The sequence below is a fragment of the Canis lupus genome, chromosome 24 (assembly GCF_048164855.1).
Source record: "Canis lupus baileyi chromosome 24, mCanLup2.hap1, whole genome shotgun sequence".
NCBI lineage: Eukaryota > Metazoa > Chordata > Mammalia > Carnivora > Canidae > Canis > Canis lupus.
In genome coordinates, this window is record NC_132861.1 from 30,097,487 (window position 1) to 30,119,910 (window position 22,424).

At 38.5% G+C, this 22,424-nt stretch overlaps 1 protein-coding gene across 2 annotated transcripts in view; it reads left to right on the forward strand.

Moving 5' to 3' along the window:
- KIF13B (kinesin family member 13B) overlaps positions 1–22,424 on the forward strand; it is a 200,005-nt gene that overhangs the window by 86,368 nt on the left and 91,213 nt on the right. For both annotated transcript variants that reach the window (XM_072796102.1, XM_072796103.1), the window contains 4 exons: positions 4,929–5,141; positions 7,544–7,654; positions 11,444–11,578; positions 21,078–21,208. In XM_072796102.1, coding sequence (XP_072652203.1) covers positions 4,929–5,141; positions 7,544–7,654; positions 11,444–11,578; positions 21,078–21,208 — 590 coding nt within the window. The remainder of the gene's footprint in view (positions 1–4,928; positions 5,142–7,543; positions 7,655–11,443; positions 11,579–21,077; positions 21,209–22,424) is intronic.

A 22,424-nucleotide genomic window follows, 5' to 3' on the forward strand; every position in this document is an offset into this window, starting at 1 on the left:
TTTTATCAAATTAATTCATATAGTTAAATGGCCTAGGTAATTATTGAGTATCCATTCCATAGGCTGGAGGCCAGGACAATCAAATACCATGCAAAATGTTTCATGTGCATTATCTTATTTACTTCTCTGAAGGCAAATGGTAGTGTTCCCATTTTGCAGATGTGACAGTGGTTACAGAAACAAGATTGGAATCAGGACTGACTTCGCTGCCCATCTTCTCTTGCCTAGGCTATGATTGTACATCTTGCCAAAGGTCACTTTTCATTAGAAGGAGAAGCACTTCACTTTTACCAGATGTTAATAGAAACTTGTGAAAATACTTGAACTGAGGAACAAAACTAAACATTTTAAAAACTCATGTTATCTTCTGTTTAGTAAAGTTGGGTTCTAATTGTAACCTCTGTGTGTTAATTCTTAGGCTAAAAAAAAAAGAAGTTTTCTTCATTTTTGTCATACTTTTTACTGAAAAAACATATGATCTTTCTGAAGTGGGACATTTTCACAAAACTTATTCTGATCTTTAAACAATTTTCCCAAAGTCCTCTTGGAATCCATTGGTATCCAAATCATTCTCCTTTGAAGTGGCTTTTACGTTCCTTTTGCTCTCTACTTCTTTAATTCTAAATTAGTCTGAGCCTCCCTGATCCTTGTTCAGTTTCATATGATTCTAGTATATTCTCCAGCATAAATATCATTGAACTCATAAAATTGCTCATCCTTTATATGGTTTGCAGTTTCGTTAAGAGTTTTTTTTTAAAGATTTTATTTATTTATTCATGAGAATACACAGAGAGGAGAGAGAGAGAGGGGCAGAGACACAGGCAGAGGGAGAAGCAGGCTCCATGCAGGGAGCCTGATGTGGGACTCGATCCCGATCCCGGGACCTCAGGATCAGGCCCTGGGCTGAAGGCAGCGCTAAACCGCTAAACTGCTGAGCCTCCCGGGCTGCCCGCTGAGCCACCCGGGCTGCCCGCTGAGCCACCCGGGCTGCCGTCATTAAGAGTTTTTGCATTGAAATGTGTGGGAAATATCAGAAAGGGAGACAGAACGTAAAGACTGCTAACTCTGGGAAACGAACTAGGGGTGGTGGAAGGGGAGGAGGGCGGGGGGTGGGAGTGAATGGGTGACGGGCACTGGGGGTTATTCTGTATGTTAGTAAATTGAACACCAATAAAAAATAAATTAAAAAAAAAAGAGTTTTTGCATTGTATTTGCATTATAACTGTGTTGTGCTCTTGATATTTACATTTGGGAGTCAGGGAAAATGACTGTCCATGGTGGTTTGGCAGGAGATGGATGTGAGAGCTCTTCTCACTCTCCTCCAGCTCTTCTCTCAGTGGGTTGAGTGGCTACTCATTTGGTAAGTGGTCAGTGGAGAACCATTTCTTATCAAGAGGTCTTTTGCTTCTCTATGTAACCTTCTCAATATAAGCCTCTTAACATTCAAATAATTTCTGGTAATAAATGCTCAAATAATGAGTATCTTTTGACTTAATCCACCTTTTTTCATTATTACTGCCACTTATCTAATGAAAACGACTTTCATCTTGCCTGGTGATTGAAACATCTCCTTCGAGCTTTTCATTCCATTCTTTATAGTAAGTTATAATATCTTAAAATTAATACTCTTCTTAAACTTCACTCTCTTGAGTAACTCTCTTACAGGCTATTATGATAAAGTCCAGATTCTTTAATGGCTTGTGACTTATGAGGCCTTCAGTAATCTGACCCCTTCTCATGTCTTATTGTTCGTCTTGCTCTTGCTAAGATCAATTCTAGCTAAGTGATGAGTACTCTTCTAGGATTTTACTGTTACTCTATTTGGAACATCCTCCTCTCTTCAATCTCTCCTTCCACTCCCCTCCCCACTAACCTTTATCTGGACACTGCTTATTCATCTTTAGGTCTCAGATGTCACTTTCTCTGAAAGTCATCCCTAACCTTTCAAGACTGGGCTTTCTGCTTGTTCTATTTTCTATGACCATGCTGTGTTTATCCCTACTGTAGTTCTTGCCATATAGTATTTGCTCTCCAGTGTCACCCTGTAGATGGTAAACTCTATGAAGAGCTGAGTGAATAAGTACTTTCAGTTCTGCTCTGAACTAGCTTTATGATATTTGGTCCGTCTGTCAATCTTCCTGGGTTCCTTCCTCATCTGTAAAATGAAGTAATTACATTAGATGACTTCAAAGAGTTCTTTCAGCTTTAAAAAATCCTGCCTTCCAAAATTCAATTTCTTTCCTATGTCCATTTAATTTGCAGTTGCTACATTGGAAACAAAACTCATCTGATTTGCCTAATTAAACAATTAAAGAGTAACAGGAAGCTTTATACTTTCTCCTTGAATGAGTGCCAGTTCTTTTGTTGCTGTTTCTGTCTTGCTAATGGCACGAGGCCATTTTTTAATATAAGCATATTGTTCCTTATGCACAAGGGCTTTTAAAATATCAAGTATTAAAAATATATATCAAGTATTTATCGTTTGCCAGGTTTCCTTCTCCCTGCACAAATTGAAGCACAATATAACTGCCTTTGGTAGTCATTGTCACAAATCCCCTTTTATCCCTTAACCTTTGCTGTCATGTGGGCTAACAGTGCAGTAGTTCTTGAAGGGCAGCATTCTACTATGGTGCTGTTAGTGACTGAATTGTAATCTGAGATGTAATTCCTGTGATCTTTATATATAACATTGGAATGTCATTAGTGTACATCTTGACACTCTTCTTGAAGTTGCCAAAGGTGGGCACCAACAGTGTAAGATCAGTGTCTAGAAGTGAAGAGGAAAGCAAGCAATCATACAGACTTAGTGGAAATTGCTTCTGCTTTCTAGAGCCGAAATTACTTACGTTTCCTTCCTTTTCATGCATTTGACTGTATTTCCTTCAAAGGTATAATTAAGCAGTGTTTTCAGTGCAAAACCCAATTTTCAGTAGTGGATTGGCACGTCAGTCATACACACACATTGTCTGTGATTGTATCGAACTGTTAGCAACACCTAGAGAATTATTTTGTCTCTGACAGTAGGACAGAATAACTTGGAAGGCTGGTCCCGTCACGGTCATGGTCATGGTACTTGTTCCTCAGGTCTGAGCTCTTTCTACATTGCCAAGTGTTACTTTGTTACTCTGTAATTGAGGATAGCTGTGGGAGAGTAGAAATCATATTGGACTTGAAGGAAGAATACCATTGGATTAGAATATTGTTCAGTTTACGAGTTCTGGATCTTTAAGTAGAGTATTTGACCTCTGTTAGAACAAACCTCTGGGTTTTTTAATCAGTAAAATAATTGAGTTCACAAAAAGCTGCAAGGGCTGAGTCAAGTTTATGCGAAGATGGTATAAATCACAGCTCACAGAAACAAATTGTAGATATATTGATATTGGAAAAACTTTATATCTTCAGAAGTAAGAATTTTACATCTGTAACTGCTGCCCGAAGTAGAGTTAGCTTTCTTATGACCTGTGATTCCCCATATCAGCCTGTTTGATTATCTTGAGAATCTATAATTCAATGATAGTCTATGCTGAAGGAGGGTATTGAGTCACTTTTTTTGGGTAATATTTTTCATCTTGGAACCATATGTTAGTGTGTTATTAATTATTAGTGTGTTATTAATTATTATTGCTGTGTAACAGATTGCCCCTAAACCTTAATAGCTAGAAACAACGAGCATTTATTATCTCATAGTTTCCATGGGTCAGGATTCTGGGTGTGGCCTAATCAAGTGGTTCTGGCTGGCATCTTTCAACTGGCTGCAATCAAAGTGTTATCTGAGGTGGTCAGTGCAAGATTTGAGTAGGGTTAGATCTGTTTATCTAAGTGGTTGTTGGCAGGCTTCAGGAGATCGGTTTCCAAATTCCCTCTTGAGGTCTCTTCATAGGGCCACCTCACCTCATGACAGTGATTTCCCAAGAATAAGAGAAAACACCCATAACAGAAGCCATGATCTTTTTGCAATCTCATCTCAGAAGTGACATGCCATCAGTTCTGCTGTATTCTGTTCCATAGAGGTAAATCAGGTAAACCCTGCCCACACTCGAGGGTAGGGAATGGGGTACTGAGGTATGAATACCAAGAGGTAGGAATAATTGGGGGCTGTCTGAGAGGCTACTTGCCACAGGTAGATTACACACAGCCTTTGGATTGTAAAGTAGAGTCAGGATGGACTGGATTTCTAGTTTGGTAATTTTGAGTTATGTCTAGTTATTTTTTAATGTTCTCAAGTGGAAGTAGTGTTTTGAATTTGTTGGGGCCCATTCTAATGCCCATTTCACCATACTTATCAGTTTTAGCATAATGAAGATGACTGTCTTTTTTTAGCACCCTTGTCTGAACAGGGGTGGTCTAAGTGGTTGTGTAGAAGATAAGCCTGTTATAGTAGTTTTTGAAGTGCTATCAGAGGGAATAAAATCAGGTACCTCAATATACCTTTGTTTTATAACAAATTATACCTTATGTTTGAAAAATTTATAAGGTTCTTGATAGCTTGTAACAGCCAACACTTTCCAAGCCATTATTTAGGCTTCCAAGTACATGGCATTATGGAGTAGATTATTGGTAATCACTCTTTGATCACATAACAAATAATATTGCTTAGTTTCTCTAAGGAAGATTTTTAGGCATTTAAGAAATCATTGTTTTTTGAGTAGTCTGCTTAGAACCAATTGTTATTAAACTAAAATAAATGTAAGCTTCTCCGTATTTCCCTGTCTTTTCTTAAAAACCAGATCTCCCTTCTGCAGAAAAGTAGCTTGGCAGAGAAGAAAGAGCATGGGACATGAGTCAGTATATCTGTATTTTAGTCCTAGCTTTGTCTTTTAAATACATATTTGACCTTGGAACACTCTTTTACCCTTTCTGACTTCAACTTTCTCATATGATGTTTTCTTCCAATTTAAAAATCCTACTCAATTTCTTTCTTCATCTAGGACAGTCTTGGGGGTAACAGCAAGACAGCCATGGTGGCCACTGTCAGTCCAGCAGCCGATAACTACGATGAAACCCTTTCAACTCTGCGGTATGCAGATCGCGCCAAGAACATCGTGAACCATGCTGTGGTGAATGAAGATCCTAATGCACGAATTATCCGGGATCTCCGGGAAGAAGTAGAAAAGCTCCGAGAGCAACTAACCAAAGCAGAGGTATAAGGCTCAGCCAAGCCACACTTTCTGGGTCTAGGAAAAGCTAGAATTTGAATTTTCTTCCCCTTACTAGCTGTTAAGCGATAAGTACTCTACTTAGAATTTTTGAGTTTCCTATAGGAAGAGAAATTTGAGATGGTTGGTAATAAAGACACATAGATTGTCATAGTTGAAATTTAGAGAGTTTTTAACAGTGAAAGGATTGAACAAGAGGAGAGAATAAAGAGAATGGAGAAAATGTTTCTTTCCATAGTAAAGGCTGCAGCCAAGAAGAGGTATAACAGAATAAAGGAGGGAGATGCTTGAAACAAAATGTATGCAATTTTAGTGCAGGAAATGGTAGAGAGTTACTGGAAGAGGACTCAAGCATATATTTGTTGTATTATTTGTTCACTGGTTGAAGGCAGAATGGATATCTTAAGGAAGTCTGTCATATCTTAATAATTAATTTTTCCATGTTGTGGCTTAATTAGGTTTGTAGAAAAAAATATTTTCTTTTTGCTTTTTTGTTATATATCTTCAATTTTATTTTTTCTGTGGGGTTACAGTTGAGGGGAAACAGAAGTTTGGGTTGAGGAATAAACTGTTTTCCCAAAATTATATCCTGAAAGTTTTAAATAAGTAGCAGAAGAAGGGGAAGATAGGTAGTTGGTAAACTGGGGCCTAAGGTTGCTCTCACATTTCTGCCTCTAGGACTTCTGTCCCAAACCAAATTATAACAGAGAAGAAAACTATTCTATATTTTGCTGATTAATGATCTAGACAAGAGACAGAGAAGGCAGTGCCACCACAAGTTCCCAAGAAGGAGGGGCACAAGTTTGTTCATTCTACTGTCTGTGTCTGAGATACAATCCCTTAGAGCCCATCAAAGAGTGGGAGGTAGCTATATGGACTTGATTTGCTTCTGGACCTTTTCCAGAGCTTTCTGTCCAGCTATTGCCGATGAATGGCGACAAGGAAAGCGAGACCAGGGCCACACCCACCACGGCCCCTTCAGATTTCCAGAATAAGTGTTGTTCCATCAGAGCTAAACCGTAGCTTTTGAATTCATTCCTCTTAGAGGAGCTGCATGTGATTTTTCTCCACCTACCCTGTAGAGCCACACTCAGGTGGTTTTGACGCGAAAAGTAGAACACAGAGCACATTCCTCTGCCACCACAAACTCTTCCGCTAGCCAGCACAGTAGATTTGAGGTGCTCACTGACTGCTTCTCTGCCTGCGTAGGAGCCTCTGCTCAGCTGACTGGCTATGTGCCTCCGTCAGGATGCGTACACTGCAGTCCAGGTCAGGGCTGCAAAATGCTGGGACTCCTTGTCAGGGCCAAGACCTTGCTGGGATGGCCCCACGGCCACCTGTGGACTGGGCTGTGAGCTCACATCCTCGGACCACATGGCCTTCTGGAAAGGCTGCGGCGTATCTGGTCTAGTGCCCCATCCCCTCCGGGGCAGGGCCATCCCTGTCGTGGCCATCTTGCCCTGTGGATGATGCCAGGCCCTAGAAAAAATATAGCAAAATTACCTATCTATTTAGGGGCGCCTGGGTGGCGCAGTTAGGTAAGTGGCTGACTCTTGGTTTCAGCTCAGGTCATGATCTCAGGGTCATGGGATTGAGCACTGCCTTGTAGAGCTCTGTGCTCAGTGGGGAGTCTGCTTGAGATTCTCTGCCCCTCATGCTCACGCTCTCTTTCTCTCAAATAAATAAATCTTTAAAAAAAAAAAGAAATACCCATTTATTGAGAGGTACCCTATTTCCACTACCCTTTGTACATTCTGTAATGTAAGGTGTTTATGTTCCATTATTGAATTTGAAACCTATACAGTTCTAACCTACAACAGAATTCTCATTCTCTTTTCAAAGGTGAAATAAAATACCAATTTCAGGATTTCTAGTTTAATTAATATTCTTTACTCACGATTTTGCAACGCTGTGGAACTGTTTCTTGGGGTCAGGACCATAGTCCTTTTCTTTCTTATAACCTGTTTTCTGGTAGTAAGTTGGTAAACCAGAATCAATACCTGAAGTCATCAGTAAAGATTAGAATGAATCCCACATCTGAGTCTAGATATATGACCTTTTGGAATTTAAAAATAAGCCCTTGAGAGCTTGAACTTTCTGTTCAAGCTAAATGAAATTAGATCTTCACAGTAACAGTAGGTTGGAGGAAAGCAGTGAAGTCTTCCTTTCAAGCCCACCATAGGTAACTGAATGAGCTCATGGGATGAATCCAGTCTGGATTCTGTGCATCAGTGACATACATTGTTCTGTCTTAGGTAGATCGGAGATCTCTGTGAACTGTAGAGCTGCGAGGAGGCAGATTGTTACGTTTTCGTTCTGGATTTAGTTAATGCTTTCTTCAGGGTCTGGTACAGACATTTCATGTAACAAATATTTTTTGCTTGTAGGCAATGAAATCTCCAGAACTAAAGGACCGGCTGGAAGAATCAGAGAAGCTAATCCAGGAAATGACTGTGACCTGGGAGGAGAAACTAAGGAAAACCGAGGAGATTGCACAGGTTCGTGCCTCCTGATTAAAGCGAGAGAAAGCTCATGGCAATTTGTGCAGTGTAACTCAGGTGGCATTTCTGGGTCCTTTTTTGATTTTTAGCCTTGAAGATGGCAAATCTAGCACCATTAATAAGAACCTAGATCTAAGAGTCTGTACTTTACAAAGGTAATTTGGAGGATAAAGAAGACATAATTACAATTAATAGTTCATTATGTAAGAAATAGTTTCAAGGTCATCAACATTTTTTAAAGGAAGTAACTACTTTGTAGCCTCTGACTCTGAACCCCCAATTCTATTAAGTGCTTTGCAGACTTAAGGAACTTACCCAAACTACAAAATTGGTAGTGGTAATTAAGATATTAGCCTCTGGCTTTGTTATGACAACTCAGTAAAAGTAATATGAAATACCTAAATCTGAGCTGTCTCTCATGTTAAAAATACTTAATACAGGGGGCACCTGGGTGGCTCAGTTGTTAAGTGTCTGCCTTTGGCTGAGGTCATGATCCCAGGGTCCTGGGATGGAGTCCTGCATTGGGCTCCCTGCTCAACAGGGAGTCTGCTTCTCCCTCTCACTCTGCCTGCCACTCTTCCTGCTTGTGCTCTTTCTCCCTCTATCAAATAAATAAATAAAATCTTAAAAATAAGAATACTTAAAACAGAGTTATGAAATTTTAGGGTGGGAACATTAGCATTTGAAAAGAATCCTAAATGTCCAGTTGTCCACTTAGTAAAAGACTTTACTCCGTGCTTTCCTGTTAGATGAGTATTCAGCCTCTGTTTTAGAAATATATGTAGCAATGTGGAAGCAGTACCCCCTCAAGCAGCCTTTTCATGATTGGACAGCTCTGATGACTCTAATACTAGCTACTTAATCAAAATCTTTTATTCATTTCTGCTCATGGTCCTTAGTTTGATCTTCCAAAGCTGAGAGAATGAGTGCCCCACATATATAGAGTAACTAAGAGTAATAATAATAATAGCAAATATTTATTGAGTATACTGTGTTGGGCCCTATGTGAAGCCCTTTTAAATTATAATATTTTATTTAATCCCCCCCATCAACCCTACAATATAGGGACAGTTATTACCTGGATATTTAAGGTAACTTCTGCTTCTTCCCCTCCTTTTCTAAAGTTAAAAATCTCTAGGAGGCGCCTCCGTGGCTCAGATGGTTAAGTGTCTGCCTTCAGCTCAGGTCATGATCTCATGGTCCTGAGATCAAGCCCCATGTTGGGCTCTCAACTTAGTTGGGAGCCTGCTTCTGTCTCTGCCTCTGCCTCTGCCCTTCTGCCTGCTTGTGCTCTCTCTATCTCTCTCTCAAATGAATAAATAAAAAAATATTTTTTTAAGATTTTTTTTTATTATTTATGATATATATATATAGAGAGGCAGAGACACAGGCAGAGGGATAAGCAGGCTCCATGCCGGGAGCCCAACGTGGGACTCAATCCGGGGACTCCAGGATCACACCCTGGACCAAAGGCAGGCGCTAAACTGCTGAGCCACCCAGGGATCCCCCTAAATAAAAAAACTTATTTTTTTCAAAATAGTGTTTTCAACTGTTCCCCATATTAGTAAATACATAGAACATACAAAATACATACAAAATAGTGTTTTCAACTGTTCCTCATATTAGTAAATACATAGAACTTGCTACTTCTTTTGTCACCCAGAAGGTTCCATCCTCAAATGTGCTGTCCAGAATCGACCTATACATCAAGTGTTGTAGGATGGTACTACTATTAAGTAGCTTAAAGTAGGTGTTATAGTAGTGCAGGCTAATTTTAAAATATTTTTTATGATCATTTTCTTTCCTTCTTTCTTTTTTCTTTCTTTCTTTCTTTTTTTTTTTTTTTTTTTTTACAAATTTTATTTATTCATGAGAGACACAGAGACAGAGGCAGAGACATAGGCAGAGGGAGAAGCAGGCTCCATGCAGGGAGCCCAATGTGGGACTGGATCCCGGGTCTCCAGGATCACGCCCTGGGCTGAAGGTGGCACTAAACCACTGAGCCACCCAGGCTGCCCTATTATGATCATTTTCAAAATAGATAAAAACAAGAGAAGAGTATAATGAATCCACATGTACCATCACCCAGTTTCATTGAAAATCAGGATATGATCCAATCTTGCCTTATCTGTATCCGTAAACTAGGTTATTTTAATCCATATCCTTTAAATCTCAAGAGAATATCCCAGTACATGAATTTTATTTCTTATTTTATATCTCACTTTTTGTTTTTCTTAGATTATAAGTCATTCTACTAATTATCCAGTGTAGAGCTAATTTGTGTGAGCCTTTTTGAGCTACTCCAAAAAAAACCATTGACTTTGAAGTGCTATTGTATTTGAGTTGCTGTGCTGATACAAGCAGGGTAGGTTTAAGTGAAATTGGAGTGCTCATGCTGGTGAATCTTTTCTTACCTAACTGTTCTCTTCCTCTGTCAGATGTCCCTTTTGAGGACTGGGCCTGATTTTATCCAACACTTCATTTAACACCTTATCTTTGCAAGCCCCCAGGCTTTCCTGGTTCTGAACTTGCTTCTTTCTCATGGGAAAAGACCTGGTCTCTTGGTCATTGACCTTTTTTTTTTTTTTAAAGAGACTAGCATTTCCTAAAATGTATTTCTGGCAATATAGCCACCAATTGTTAATAAGTCTTTGGGGAAGAAAAATGGTCCATGGTCAGATAACTTTGGGATGGTGTCCCTAAAAATAGCAAAATCCTCAGGCTGTGATTTAATTATACTGCAAACTTACTATGTGGCTCCAGTTAAATGACTTAGTTTGTCTTGTCTTTCCTCACATCAAAGGCTTTTGGTGCCTGTGATTCATTACCACTTGCTATTTATATATAGTCAAAGATACCCTGCTCTGCCCCAATTCACATACCTTAATCCTAGAGCATTGATTGCAGGAATCACGAGTATCCCCTTATATGCATACATTTGTATGTTGTGTGGATTCAGAGACAGGTAGGCACAAAAAGGAAAGGTTCATATTCTTATGAAAATAGTACTTGAATGTGTATGCAAGTTTTATTTTGGAACAATCAAAAGACTGATGTTTTGAGTGCTCACTGTGTGTTATGTACTGTGCTAGGTGCTAGGAATTCATGGTGGATAGATAGGATCCATGCCCTCATTGAGAAATGATCAAGTAAACAAGTATGAGTTACCAAGTATGAGAATAAGTAGGCTTCAGATAGAAGAAACAGGTGTAAAATCTCTTAAGCTAAGGAGAACATTCTTTCAGGGACCTGGAAGAGTTCCATATAACTATAGCACAGACTCTGAGAGTAGGAGTGATAAAACATGAAGACAGAGGAAACAGGCCAGATCAAAGGGCCTTGTGGACTTTGTTGAGGGAGTTTGGCCTTTATCCTGGTTGGGGAGTCACTGAGGCTAGCAAGAGATTGTATTGAAAATGTGGCCTTTTGGAAAGATCACAGTTGGTAAAATGTGTATGTACAGAATTAAATGAGAAAGACGAATTCAAGATGTTAGATATTTTCAAGAATGAAAATTAAGAACTCTGTGGTATACTTGGTTGCTATTGGTAATGGCTTTATTTCTCAAAATAAAGTTTTAATTAACAAAATAAAATAACATATTTATTACATATTTATTTAGAAAGAGAAGTTTAGGAAGAGAAGAAGTGCTATAATTTATAATACTATGTCCTAAGATTATATATTTGAATCATAAAGTTATTTAGTAATTATTCCGATATAAGATCTTTAATATCTTGCTGTGTCAATAGCTATAGAATTAATACTTCTCTAATACATTTATAGGAGCGACAGAAACAGCTTGAGAGTCTTGGAATATCTCTTCAATCTTCTGGGATTAAAGTTGGGGATGATAAATGCTTCCTTGTTAATCTGAATGCTGATCCTGCTCTGAATGAACTTCTGGTTTACTATTTAAAGGTAAGGTGCTTTGCTACTATTTACTGCGATAATACAGAACAATTTTTCATAGTATTTTTTTAAACTTGGAGAACCATGCTTGTTCCAAAATAATGAATTAGCAAATTGTTATTATTTGAACAAGCTGGAGTATAGAAAAATCTTGAGTTTCTGGGATTAGTTTCCCTTTTTTAGTCTTTGAGTGATTTAATTCAACCTAGTAATATAAAAAATAATATTCTGATATTATTTCCAAGAAATTAAGTAGTTTAGCTACTATTATCGACTATGAATTATACTGGGGAGTTAAAGAGATGACTTTAAAACTTAAAGAATGGCTTTTAAAACTAAATGATTTATTAGTAGACTAAAGCTTTCATGGTATATATGAAGCACATTTTTTGTAAATGGTTAGATTGCAAGAGGAAATGTTTAAAGAAAGTTATGGTGTGAGGCCACTTACTATGAATTTTGTGTTTCCAGTAATTTAGGAAAATTTAAAAGTTTTATTATCAACTTATAAAAAAATAAGTCACTAAAAGATTGAGGGGACCAGAGTATGAAACAGAAAAAACCCCAAGTAGTGATGGATGTTAAAATCTGTAAATTGTGAGATATCTCAGGGAGACAAGAGACAACTTCAGAATAAGTGGGAATCCTGAGACACTACATAAATTATTAGGAGCTCATAAAATTGCTTTGTCATGGCCAGAGCATAAGTGAATTAAATAAGGGACTACATGATTCTGGCATGTGGTTAGTAAATACGTGGAGGAAGTCCCCCCCCCTTACAAAATAGTCACTATATATGTAGGTTTAACTAAGGTGACTAGGAAGTTAAAGATAATGAGCTTGTGAACTTAGAAACTGCTTTAAAATAAAAAATAAAAAAACAAAACAAAACAAAACCGTGGCTTCATTTCTAAAGAGACTAAAGAATTCACGACACATTGGCTAGTTCCCAGTTTTTATCAAAGATATCTTGTCATAATTAGGTTTGTGTTATTTTGCTGAAGCCCCATTATTAATGAGCGTCTGATACCATGTTTTATTACGCTATGAATTAAATTGTGTTTTTGATACATACAGTATGTGTGCACTTTCAGGTATTGTGCTCGAATGGGAGCAACATGAGAGTAGCTGGGAGATGACTGATGTTTTTGTCTGGGGTGCTGCTTAACAAATGTGTGATCTCAAGTCTTTTGCCCCTTTCAGTCTATACATTCCTCCTCTATAAATGGATGCTTTGTCTGGCTACCTCAAAGGTTCCTGTGAGGGTTAAATGAGATTTGATATATACAAGTACTTTATAAACAGAAGCACTATATAAATATTCCATATTTCATATTTGATACTCTGTGTGGCACCATATATTATCCTTGTCTATTGAAAAAAGTGTAAATGATTACATCACATTCTGTGTTTCTTAATGATGATGGTAGCATTTTGTGTTAGAGTTTCAGCTATAGATATCCAAATGCTTTAGGAGAGGTGCTGTATATAGTTAAGACTCAAATAGTCTGCCCTTTTTATTTCCCAGGACTCTGAATTCTTTTTCATTCTGAGGTGATGAAGTTCAAATTGGAACACACAAACATATACGCCCAACAAGAGAAAAACCTGATTCATATCTGTTCCTTAACTAAAAAAATCAAACAAAGAAACTATTTAAAGACTTTTGGAGAGTAGTCAGAATATTTCTGGTCATCTTGTGTGGAGGTGTCGGGATTCTGTTTCAGACTGTGTGGTCAACCCTGTTTTGGCAGAGTTTGAGGCAGTGTTGATTTCTTCACTGCCCAAGCTAACCCCACGACAAAAGCATATTCATGACCAAGCACATTCAGAAGGATGATCTCAGTCCAAGAACAGTTTTTTGCTTCAGTAAAGTGATACCATGATGTGGGAAGGAGGAATTTGGAGGCTGAGCATTTTTTTATTTCTTGCCTTCGAATTCTGAAATCAATTTAGATGCTGGGCAGATGACTTCACATCCCTGGGTGATTTTCAGCACCCCATCTATAAAATGAGGGCACTGGATTAAATCACCTCTAATGTTCTTTCTAGTTCCAAGTGGTAAGATACTCTTCCAGAATCTTCTATTTATTTATTTAGTCTGGAACTGGCAGCGACAGAGTATGGTGGCCAAACCATAGATGGAACATAACTCACAAGATAATTTTGCATATAATTTGCATGCATGGGCAGTCCTCGTGTTGCATGGTTCCAACACACACAAATTCCAGTTACCACAATTTAGTAAATAATGTTGATGCCAGTGCTGTTCGTGAAATTCTATGTATGCAGCCAGAGAAATTTAGTGAGGGTGAGTTTATCGATGTAAATTGTGAAAGTGTGATGAGAAGGATGAAGATATGCCAGAGGGAGTGACACCAGAGAACACTTCACATTAAAGGAGCTCTTGGAAATATTTCGAAGCATCAGGAGCACAGAGGTTAAAATGGTAGACACTTAAAAAGGAGTATCACAGTTTTCCACAGCACAGAAAATATGCTCAAAATATGCTCACTCTATATTGTATTTTATATATATATATATATTGAGAAGAAGGCAAGTACTGTTCAACTACTCTGGATAAGTTTTACACAAAGGAAATGCTTTAAATTTCAATGTGTCTGATACTCTAAATTACAGTATTCTAAATAGTTTTACTACTTCTTCATTTCTCTGTATGTTGTAACAGTAAGATAATTCTTAATGATGTTTTTACAGACTTAAAATTTATTAATTAGCTATTTTATTATTATTATTTTTACAGATACTTTAAAAAGTCACAGAATAATTGTGGTTTTCCCCATTGATGATGATGATGATGATGATTTTTAAAGATCTTATCTATTTATTCATGAGATATACACAGAGAGAGGGAGAAGAAGCAGGCTCCCTGTGGAGAGCCCGATGCAGGACTCCATCCCAGGACCCCGGGATCACGTCCTGAGCCAAAGGCAGAATGCTCAACCACTGAGCCATTCAGGCATCCTTTCCCCATTGAATATTAAGATCTCCTTGCAAAGTTATTTTTTTTTAAGTTATTTTTATAGTCCTGTGTTCTTATGCAAAGCAAGGACTGCCTATGATTCTAAGATAGACTTGGAGACTTATACCAGCACTGGCTGGGCTTCTAGAGGGAAGAACTGCTTCCCTTACCTTAAAAACATTATGCTCGTAATACACTTTGTTTTCTAAAGAGTTTTATAAACACATATTAGAAAAAGAGGGGGGATTCATGCCCAGATTCCAACATGCAGAGATGACCACAGTTAATATTTAATAGTTTTATCCATATCCTCTGGATCTATTCTGTATCTATAGACTTATACTGCTACATATTTTTATGTTACAGAAATAGGATCAAAGTAGGATTGATTTTAAGCATGCCTCAGAATTATCCACCAAATCTTTCATGAGGGCTATTTTGCTTTTGCAATTCTGAATCTGCTCTTTTCATGAGTCAGCTATTAATGGCCTGGGAAACTAGGCTGATTCTGAAGGATTTGAGGTAAATTGTACATGTACATACTCAAGAAGGATTCATACCTTTAAAAAAAAAAGATTTCATTTATTCATGAGTAACACAGAGAGAGAGAGAGAGAGGCAGGGGCATAGGCAGAGGGAGAAGTAGGCTCCTCACGGGGACTCAATCCCAGGACTCCAGGATCACGACCTGAGCCAAAGGCAGATGTTCAACCACTGAGCCACCAGGAGTCCCAAGATTCATACCTTGATAAGTGATTCAGCAGTAGCTTTAAAACACATGTCGATCCGATAGCATCTCTCTCATTGAAGGTAAACTGCCTGGTGTCGTCCTTGTTAGTATTCAGTCACTGATTGAGGTGATCATGGCAGTGGCACCAGCCATTCAGTGTTTGTGGAGCTACGGGTAGGTTTTGAGGACCCCAAGAGAAGCAAGACACAGTTATGCCACATTAAGAGTTTTTGGGTTGGCAACTTGAATTTATAAGAGATGGAAAGATACCTTCTTGCCTTTTTCACCACCATTCCAGAAAAGCTGTCCTCAGAGTCTTGGTTCTGTTAAGCCAGTGTGATTTCTTTATTAAAGAATTTTGATTATTTAGATATGTGAAGAATAACAAGTACTTTTCTGCTTAGTGTCCCTGGTACTCGCTTACCTTTTCCTTCAGAAATTATCTGAGAATACTGATAAGGCTGAGGGACCTCACTGGCTTTACTGACATGCACCTTTTCCTTCTTGCAGGCTCGGAAAAGCTTGCCCTGTGAAATATGTCACTGTGGACAAGTCCTATCTCTTTATTTTCCTTTCTTTCCTCCCTCCTTTCCCTTCCCCGTGCCCCTCTCTCTGTCTTTTAGGACTTAGTTGATCAGAGGGAGTTTCTCAAAAGAGCAACATAAATGGTTGATTTATAAAAGAAGCAAAGGTACTTAGTTAATTCATAGAAGAGTTCATCATCTCCAGTGAAATTAAATTTAAGTGGATTAAAGAAAGGTTAAAAAGCCATTTCTAGCTTTTCATTATTTCTTAGATTTTTAAATCTGGTGTTTTATATTTGTTAAAATTTTCTCTAAAATTAGTATACTTTAAGAATTATCATATCCAGGGATGCCTGGGTGGTGCAGTTGGTTGGGCCTCCAGCTCTTGGTTTTGGTGTAGGTCATGATCTCAGGGCTGTGGGATCAAGCCGTACATCGGGCTCTGTGCTTGGCTCAGAGTCCACTTGGGACTCTTTCTCTCTAAAGTAAACAAATCTTAAAAAAAAAAAAAAGAAAAGAATCCTTATATCCATATATCACATAGAGACCAAAAAGCCACCCTTGATTAACTTTATCTTATTTTTGATTACCTTGTACTTTCATAACATTTATTCATTAGATAAACTCCTGTGCCAATCCATGATAAGTTTATTTTTTCCCTCATCAGTATTTTTATTGCAGGGTTTAGAGCACAATAGGAGGAACTTATCAAAAAGCTTTTTGTCTAACTTGTTTAAATATCAAACTGTAAGGCTTTGGCAGATTGAGCTTTTAGAGCTTAATGTTTGAGATTCCAGTGAATCATCATCCAAATCAGAATAGATTATAACCTCAAATGAGAGATTTAAGTTGTCACCAAGATTGTAAGCACCACAAAATTGGGACTTTGTCTCTCTTTTGTTTCCAGTGACTCAGTGCCCAGCTCATAATAGGTGTTCAGAATAATATTTGTTGAAAAAATGAAGTTTTCCTTCTAGAATTTCGATTAGACCTTTGCATGTTTGTGTTAATACTTGTCTCTAATAATTTTTAATTCAGTCTATCAACAAATACTTAGCATCTACCATGTATCATGTACTGTGCTTATTTTTGGAGAAGATACAGGAGTCCTGTAAAAGGTTGCTGTCTAAATAAAGGGAAAAAAAAAAAAAAAACATTTGTGCAAGAGGTCGTAATGTGGTACCCACTCTGAGTGTAATCAGGTTCAGAGAAGGGAGAAGTCAGTGCTGCCCAGCGGTGAAATTTTCAAGTAGAAGATGACACTAGACCTAGTTATTGAAAGACATTTCTATTTAGATGAGGCAAAGAGGGAGTATTTCAGGCAAAGAAAACAAGAGCAAGGGCACAGACATGGGTCTGAACCTGTATGTGGATGAAGTATGGTAGTAGGGATTATTTCTATACTCAGACTCCAACCTAGGGCATATAGCCCAAGGATTACCTCCACCTCCACTTCCACCAAAGTCACTATTAAGATGCCTAGAATTTCTTACAGGAGGACAAATGGGATTATACTTGGAAATGGCCTATGCCAAGTGCTTTGGGGATGTTTCCTTCTTTTTTAGGAGACCTGGGGCCCCTTTTCTCTTTAGACTTTTTCTTTTTTTAAGATTTTATTATTTTTAGGTAATCTCTACATCCAATGTGGGACTTGAATTCACAACCCTGAGATACAGAGTCACATGTTCCTCCAGCTGAACCAGACAGGCACCCTTCTCTTTAGATTTTCCCCCCTCCTTTTGGAACTTCTCTCCACCATAGGGTTGGTTTTGTAAAGGCAGGGAGGGAAGAACCAAAGTGGGGAATGGAGACAGGCATGGAATAGATTCTTTAAGCCTGCTACCAAACATCATAAGCATTACTTGGCAGTTTCCACGTAGTCAAGTCTTGTTCTCCAGATTAAGAAAGTGTGGGGATTGGCCAGGAAATCTTAGCCAATAGTGAGGAATAAAGATTTATGTGTGGAATGTCCTCAATATTATATACACTCCTTGGGGATTGAAAAAGATAACATGGGACAGCTCTAGATCCCAAATCTTTGTTTCCTTAGAAATACCACTGCAGTATAGTTGAGTAAAGAAACCCCTGGAGAAGGGGAAATGAAAATACTAGTGGGGAAGGGCCCCTTTTATGAGATTGAGGTCCCAGAAGAGATGGGAGGCACTGGGATCCACAACATAATTAATAGAGTTATTAGTAAAGAAGGAGAGTGAATCATCTTCCATGGAGTCTGAAGGGAAATGATTATTCATTTATTTTTCTTTTATATTTATTTAATACTTAACTGTGGTAAGCTTGTGTTATATGCTTGGATTACAGTAGAGAGCGGGTCAGGCTGTTCTCCTCTTTTGTGGCATTTCCAGACTAGCTGTGGAGATAGACACTGAACCTGACAGTCAATTCTATGTAAGGAAATGAAATAGAACGATGGGGTGGTTATTTCTGATTATCGGTTCAGGGTATATCTCTCTGTGAATGTGCCCTTTAACAGTGAGATAGAAATGATAAGAAACTACCAATATCAAGGTGGGGGGCGGGGTTCAGACCAAGGAAACCTCCAGTGTGCTCAAAGGACGGATAAAAGGTCAGTGTGGTCTTATCTTCCTCTAGAAGAAGGGGAAGTGGTAGGAGCTAGGATAGGAGAGGTAGGTGGAGCCAGATCACTGAGTGTTTTTTTTTGTAAGCCTGATTAAGAATATGGACTTCATTAGAAGTTCAAAGGGAAACCACTAGAGGGTTTTAAATAGGGAGATCATATGATCTGCTGTTGTCCTAGTAGTAGATGGGGTTGGAGGATTGATTAGGAGTGGAGAAATCGTAGAAGATTCATATATTCACCCCAGCAAAAGAGCAGGGTGTGATAGTAGAGGTGGGAGAGAATGAGCTGATTCTCAGTGTTTTGGAGGAACAGTCTGTAGGGATGTTCTGATTGACATGGGCCCAGTGATAGGCTAGTAAGGGAAAGAGAGGACTCTGTAGCATCTAAGCTTTTTAGCTGACTATCAGGAGAAGAGAATAGATTCATTGGGTTGGGGTTGGGGGAGCAAAAGTTCTGCTTTGGCCCTTTCACTTTAAAATGTCTTTAGACACTCACCTGCCTCTCTCACTCACATACATACATACATACCTACATAAAATGCTAAAAAAAAAAAAAAAAGAAAAAAAAGGAAGAAATATCTTTAAGCAGCCACGTAGGCAAGAAATAAAGGTTAGTGAGAGTGGAATAGTGATAGTGGAGGCAGGAAAATAATGGAACTGAAGTCTCTAGTTCCTGGCTGGTGATTTAATTTATATAGAGACAGTGTTGTAGACAGGTGGAATCTAAGGACCCAGATGGGGTCCTGCAGGACCAGCCAAGAAGGTACTTGCCTTCACACAGGGTAGAAATCAAACGAAAGCCGAGAAGAAGAGAGGGCAGAGTTTATTGAAAACAGAGAAAGCATTCTGGGAGATTCGGAAAGGAAAGGAGAGTACTTCTTTTTGCTTGGGGCCTGAGGTGTTTTATTGAGGATTATGTCTTCTCAGGCATACAGGAACAAAGAGCACTGCTTAGGTTTCCTCCATAAGCTACTTATGCCCTAGAGCCAGAGGTCTTGGTGAGTCAGTGGTCTTGGTCACTCCTTGGATGATATCTGTTGTGCTGCAAGACTCCAAAGAAAGCATTAACTACTTGGCCTTTACAAGGAGAACATACATTAGCAGTTCTATAAGGTGTGTGTGGGGGAGAGAGGAGGTTATAGGTCCTTGCAAGAATAGGAGCAGGAAAAGGAGCAGAAAAGCAGTTTTTCGGGGGTCCCTGGGTGGCTCAGTGGTTTAGCACCTGCCTTTGGCCCAGGGTGTGATCCTGGAGCCTCAGGATCGAATCCCACATCAGGCTCCCAGCATGGAACCTGCTTCTCCTTCCACCTGTGTCTCTGTCCCTCTCTCTCTCTCTCTCTTTCTATGTCTACCAAGAATAAATAAATAAAAACTCTTAAAAAAACAAACCAGTTTTTCATGGGGTCTCTGTTTCAGCAGTATTTAAAATCCATGGGACTAGATAAAGTCCTCATGATCAGGGGTCAGCAACTATTCCACTGGCCAAATCTAGCCAGTGGCTTCTCTATGGCATGGGAGCTAAGAATGTTTTTTTACATCTTTTTTTAAATGGTTGAAGAAAATTAGAAGAAACAGTATTTCAGACACATGAAAACTATATGCAGTTCAGATTTCAGTGTTCATAAATAAAGTTTTATTGGAAAGTAACCTCACTTGTTCATTTGTGCATTGTCTGTTTTTGCATTACTAGGCAGAGTTCAGTGGCTGCATATGACTTGCAAAGCCTAAAGTATTTTGTATCTGACTCCTGATTTAGGTGTATGGAAGGAGAAGGTGGCCTAAGGACATGGGTGTTATCAATGTTTAATTATGTACGGGTAGCCAAATGTTGAGGTGCGTAAGAGGGAGCTTGATTTTTATGCCTGCTTTCTCAGTTGCCAGCCAAAAAGCAAGGCTGTAACTGGGGCTTCAAGAAATGAGTAATTGCGGCTCTACAGCAAGAAGAACATATCCATCATATCTTCTATGAGGATTAGGGAGACTGGGTTTATGAAATAGTTTTAATCTTTCCACACTCCTTAGATTTGGATAGCTTTTTTTTTTTTTAAAAGGTTTATTTATTTATTTATTCAGAGAGCGAGAGAGAGAGGCAGAGGGAGAAGCAGGCTCCATGCAGGAAGCCTGACGTGGGACTCAATCCCGGATCTCCAGGATCACACCCCAGGCTTCAGGTGGCACTAAACCGCTGTGCCACCAGCGCTGCCCTGGATAGCTTTTTATCTTTGTAGTTGACTCATCTTGATTGACACCAGGTATATGATGTACAACTTAAATAACTATAGTTTTCAGACCCATATTATGGTACCTTATTGACGTGTGGCTCACGCTCTTAGAGTAATATAAAATATTCGGAATCAAAATTGCAATGGAAAATAATATAGTATGGACATTAATATAAAACTGTAGTTTTGGGTTTCAAAGGTATAACTCAATTCAATTCGTTATGCTTTATAAGCAAATATAACTTGTAGAATATATTTCAGAGGAAGCCAGAAATTCTCCCTACCCCATTCCATTTACTTCAGAAGTCTTTTATTTATTTATTTATTTATTTTTTCTTCAGAAGTCTTTTAACTGAGATAATGGATCAATATAAGAGGGCTCAGAGGAGGTGATTTCAATTTCTGTACATGTAAGAATACAATATAAATCAGTGACTTTGATTTTTTTGTAGGAACATACATTGATAGGTTCAGCAAATTCCCAAGATATCCAACTATGTGGAATGGGAATTCTTCCTGAACATTGTATTATAGACATCACAGCAGAAGGCCAGGTTATGCTGACTCCTCAGAAGAACACCAGGTAATGTACCTTAATTAGTATTAATGTCACAATAATTTTAAAGAAAAAGTGTACTAGTTGTGGGTATTACGTAGCATGTTCAGCCTTTGTTTTTAAGTTTACTTAATGAAGCTATCCAGTTAGTCCTTTACATTTCACTTTTTAATATCTCTTAAACCCATCTCTTTTCTCTGTACTCAACTACCATGGCCTTACTTAAATAAGACCTTCATCAGATCTTGATGGGAACCAGGCCAGTGCTCTAATCTTTTTCCTAGGTCACTCACCATACAGCCAGATGGCTTTCTACTATTTTTGATACAAAATCCCTTATATCCCTATTATTTGTCTCCTGTTCCTCTAGGCAGCTAACTCCTGTTTGACCTTGAAGACTAAGCTCTGTCATTATCCACTTTGGGTGAATTCCCTGTTTGGTCTACACGAAGGGGCCCTAGTATATATTCCCTGTACACATTATGCTTCCTGTTATATTAACACTTCATATTTTATTCTTTTTTTTTTACTTTATTTATTTATTTATTTTTAAGTAGTCTCCATGCCCAGTGTGGAGCCCAGTGGGGGGCTTAAACTTATGACCCTGATATCAAGACCTGAGCTAAGATCAAGAGCCAGACGCTTAACTGAGATACCAGGTGTCCTATCATATTGTGTCCTTGTGGGCTTTTAACCTTTATTACCCCAGGGGACTGAGCTCATTTAGGACAAAGGCCTTTCTTTTTTGTTTTTTTGTCATTAGTATGTAATAGAAGACTAGTATATAAGTGCTCAATGAGTAATGAATGAATGAAGAGGCATAACATATAAAGTAAATGTTTGTCAGTTTGCTTCCTTGAGCTGTGAAGCTGTTGTTGCCTTGTTATATAATGGCATATATAACCTGTTAACTGACTTATATTGAGTTTTCAAATGTTGATCCATTTCATTATATGATACTGAATAATCAATATCATTACTAATTTTGGGGTGCCTGGATGGCTCAAGTGGTTGAACATCTGACTTGGTTTTAGCTCAGAGCACCATCTTAGGGTTGTAAGAGAGAGAGCCCCACATTGGGCTCCACTCAGCGAGGAGTTAGCTTGAGATCCTTTCTCTCCCTCTCCCTCTGCCCCTCCCCCTGCTTGAGCATGTGCACTTGCTCTCTTTCTCTCTCTCTCTAAAAATAAATAAATCATGGGGCATCTGGGTGGCTCTGTCAGTTAAGCATTTGACTGTTGAT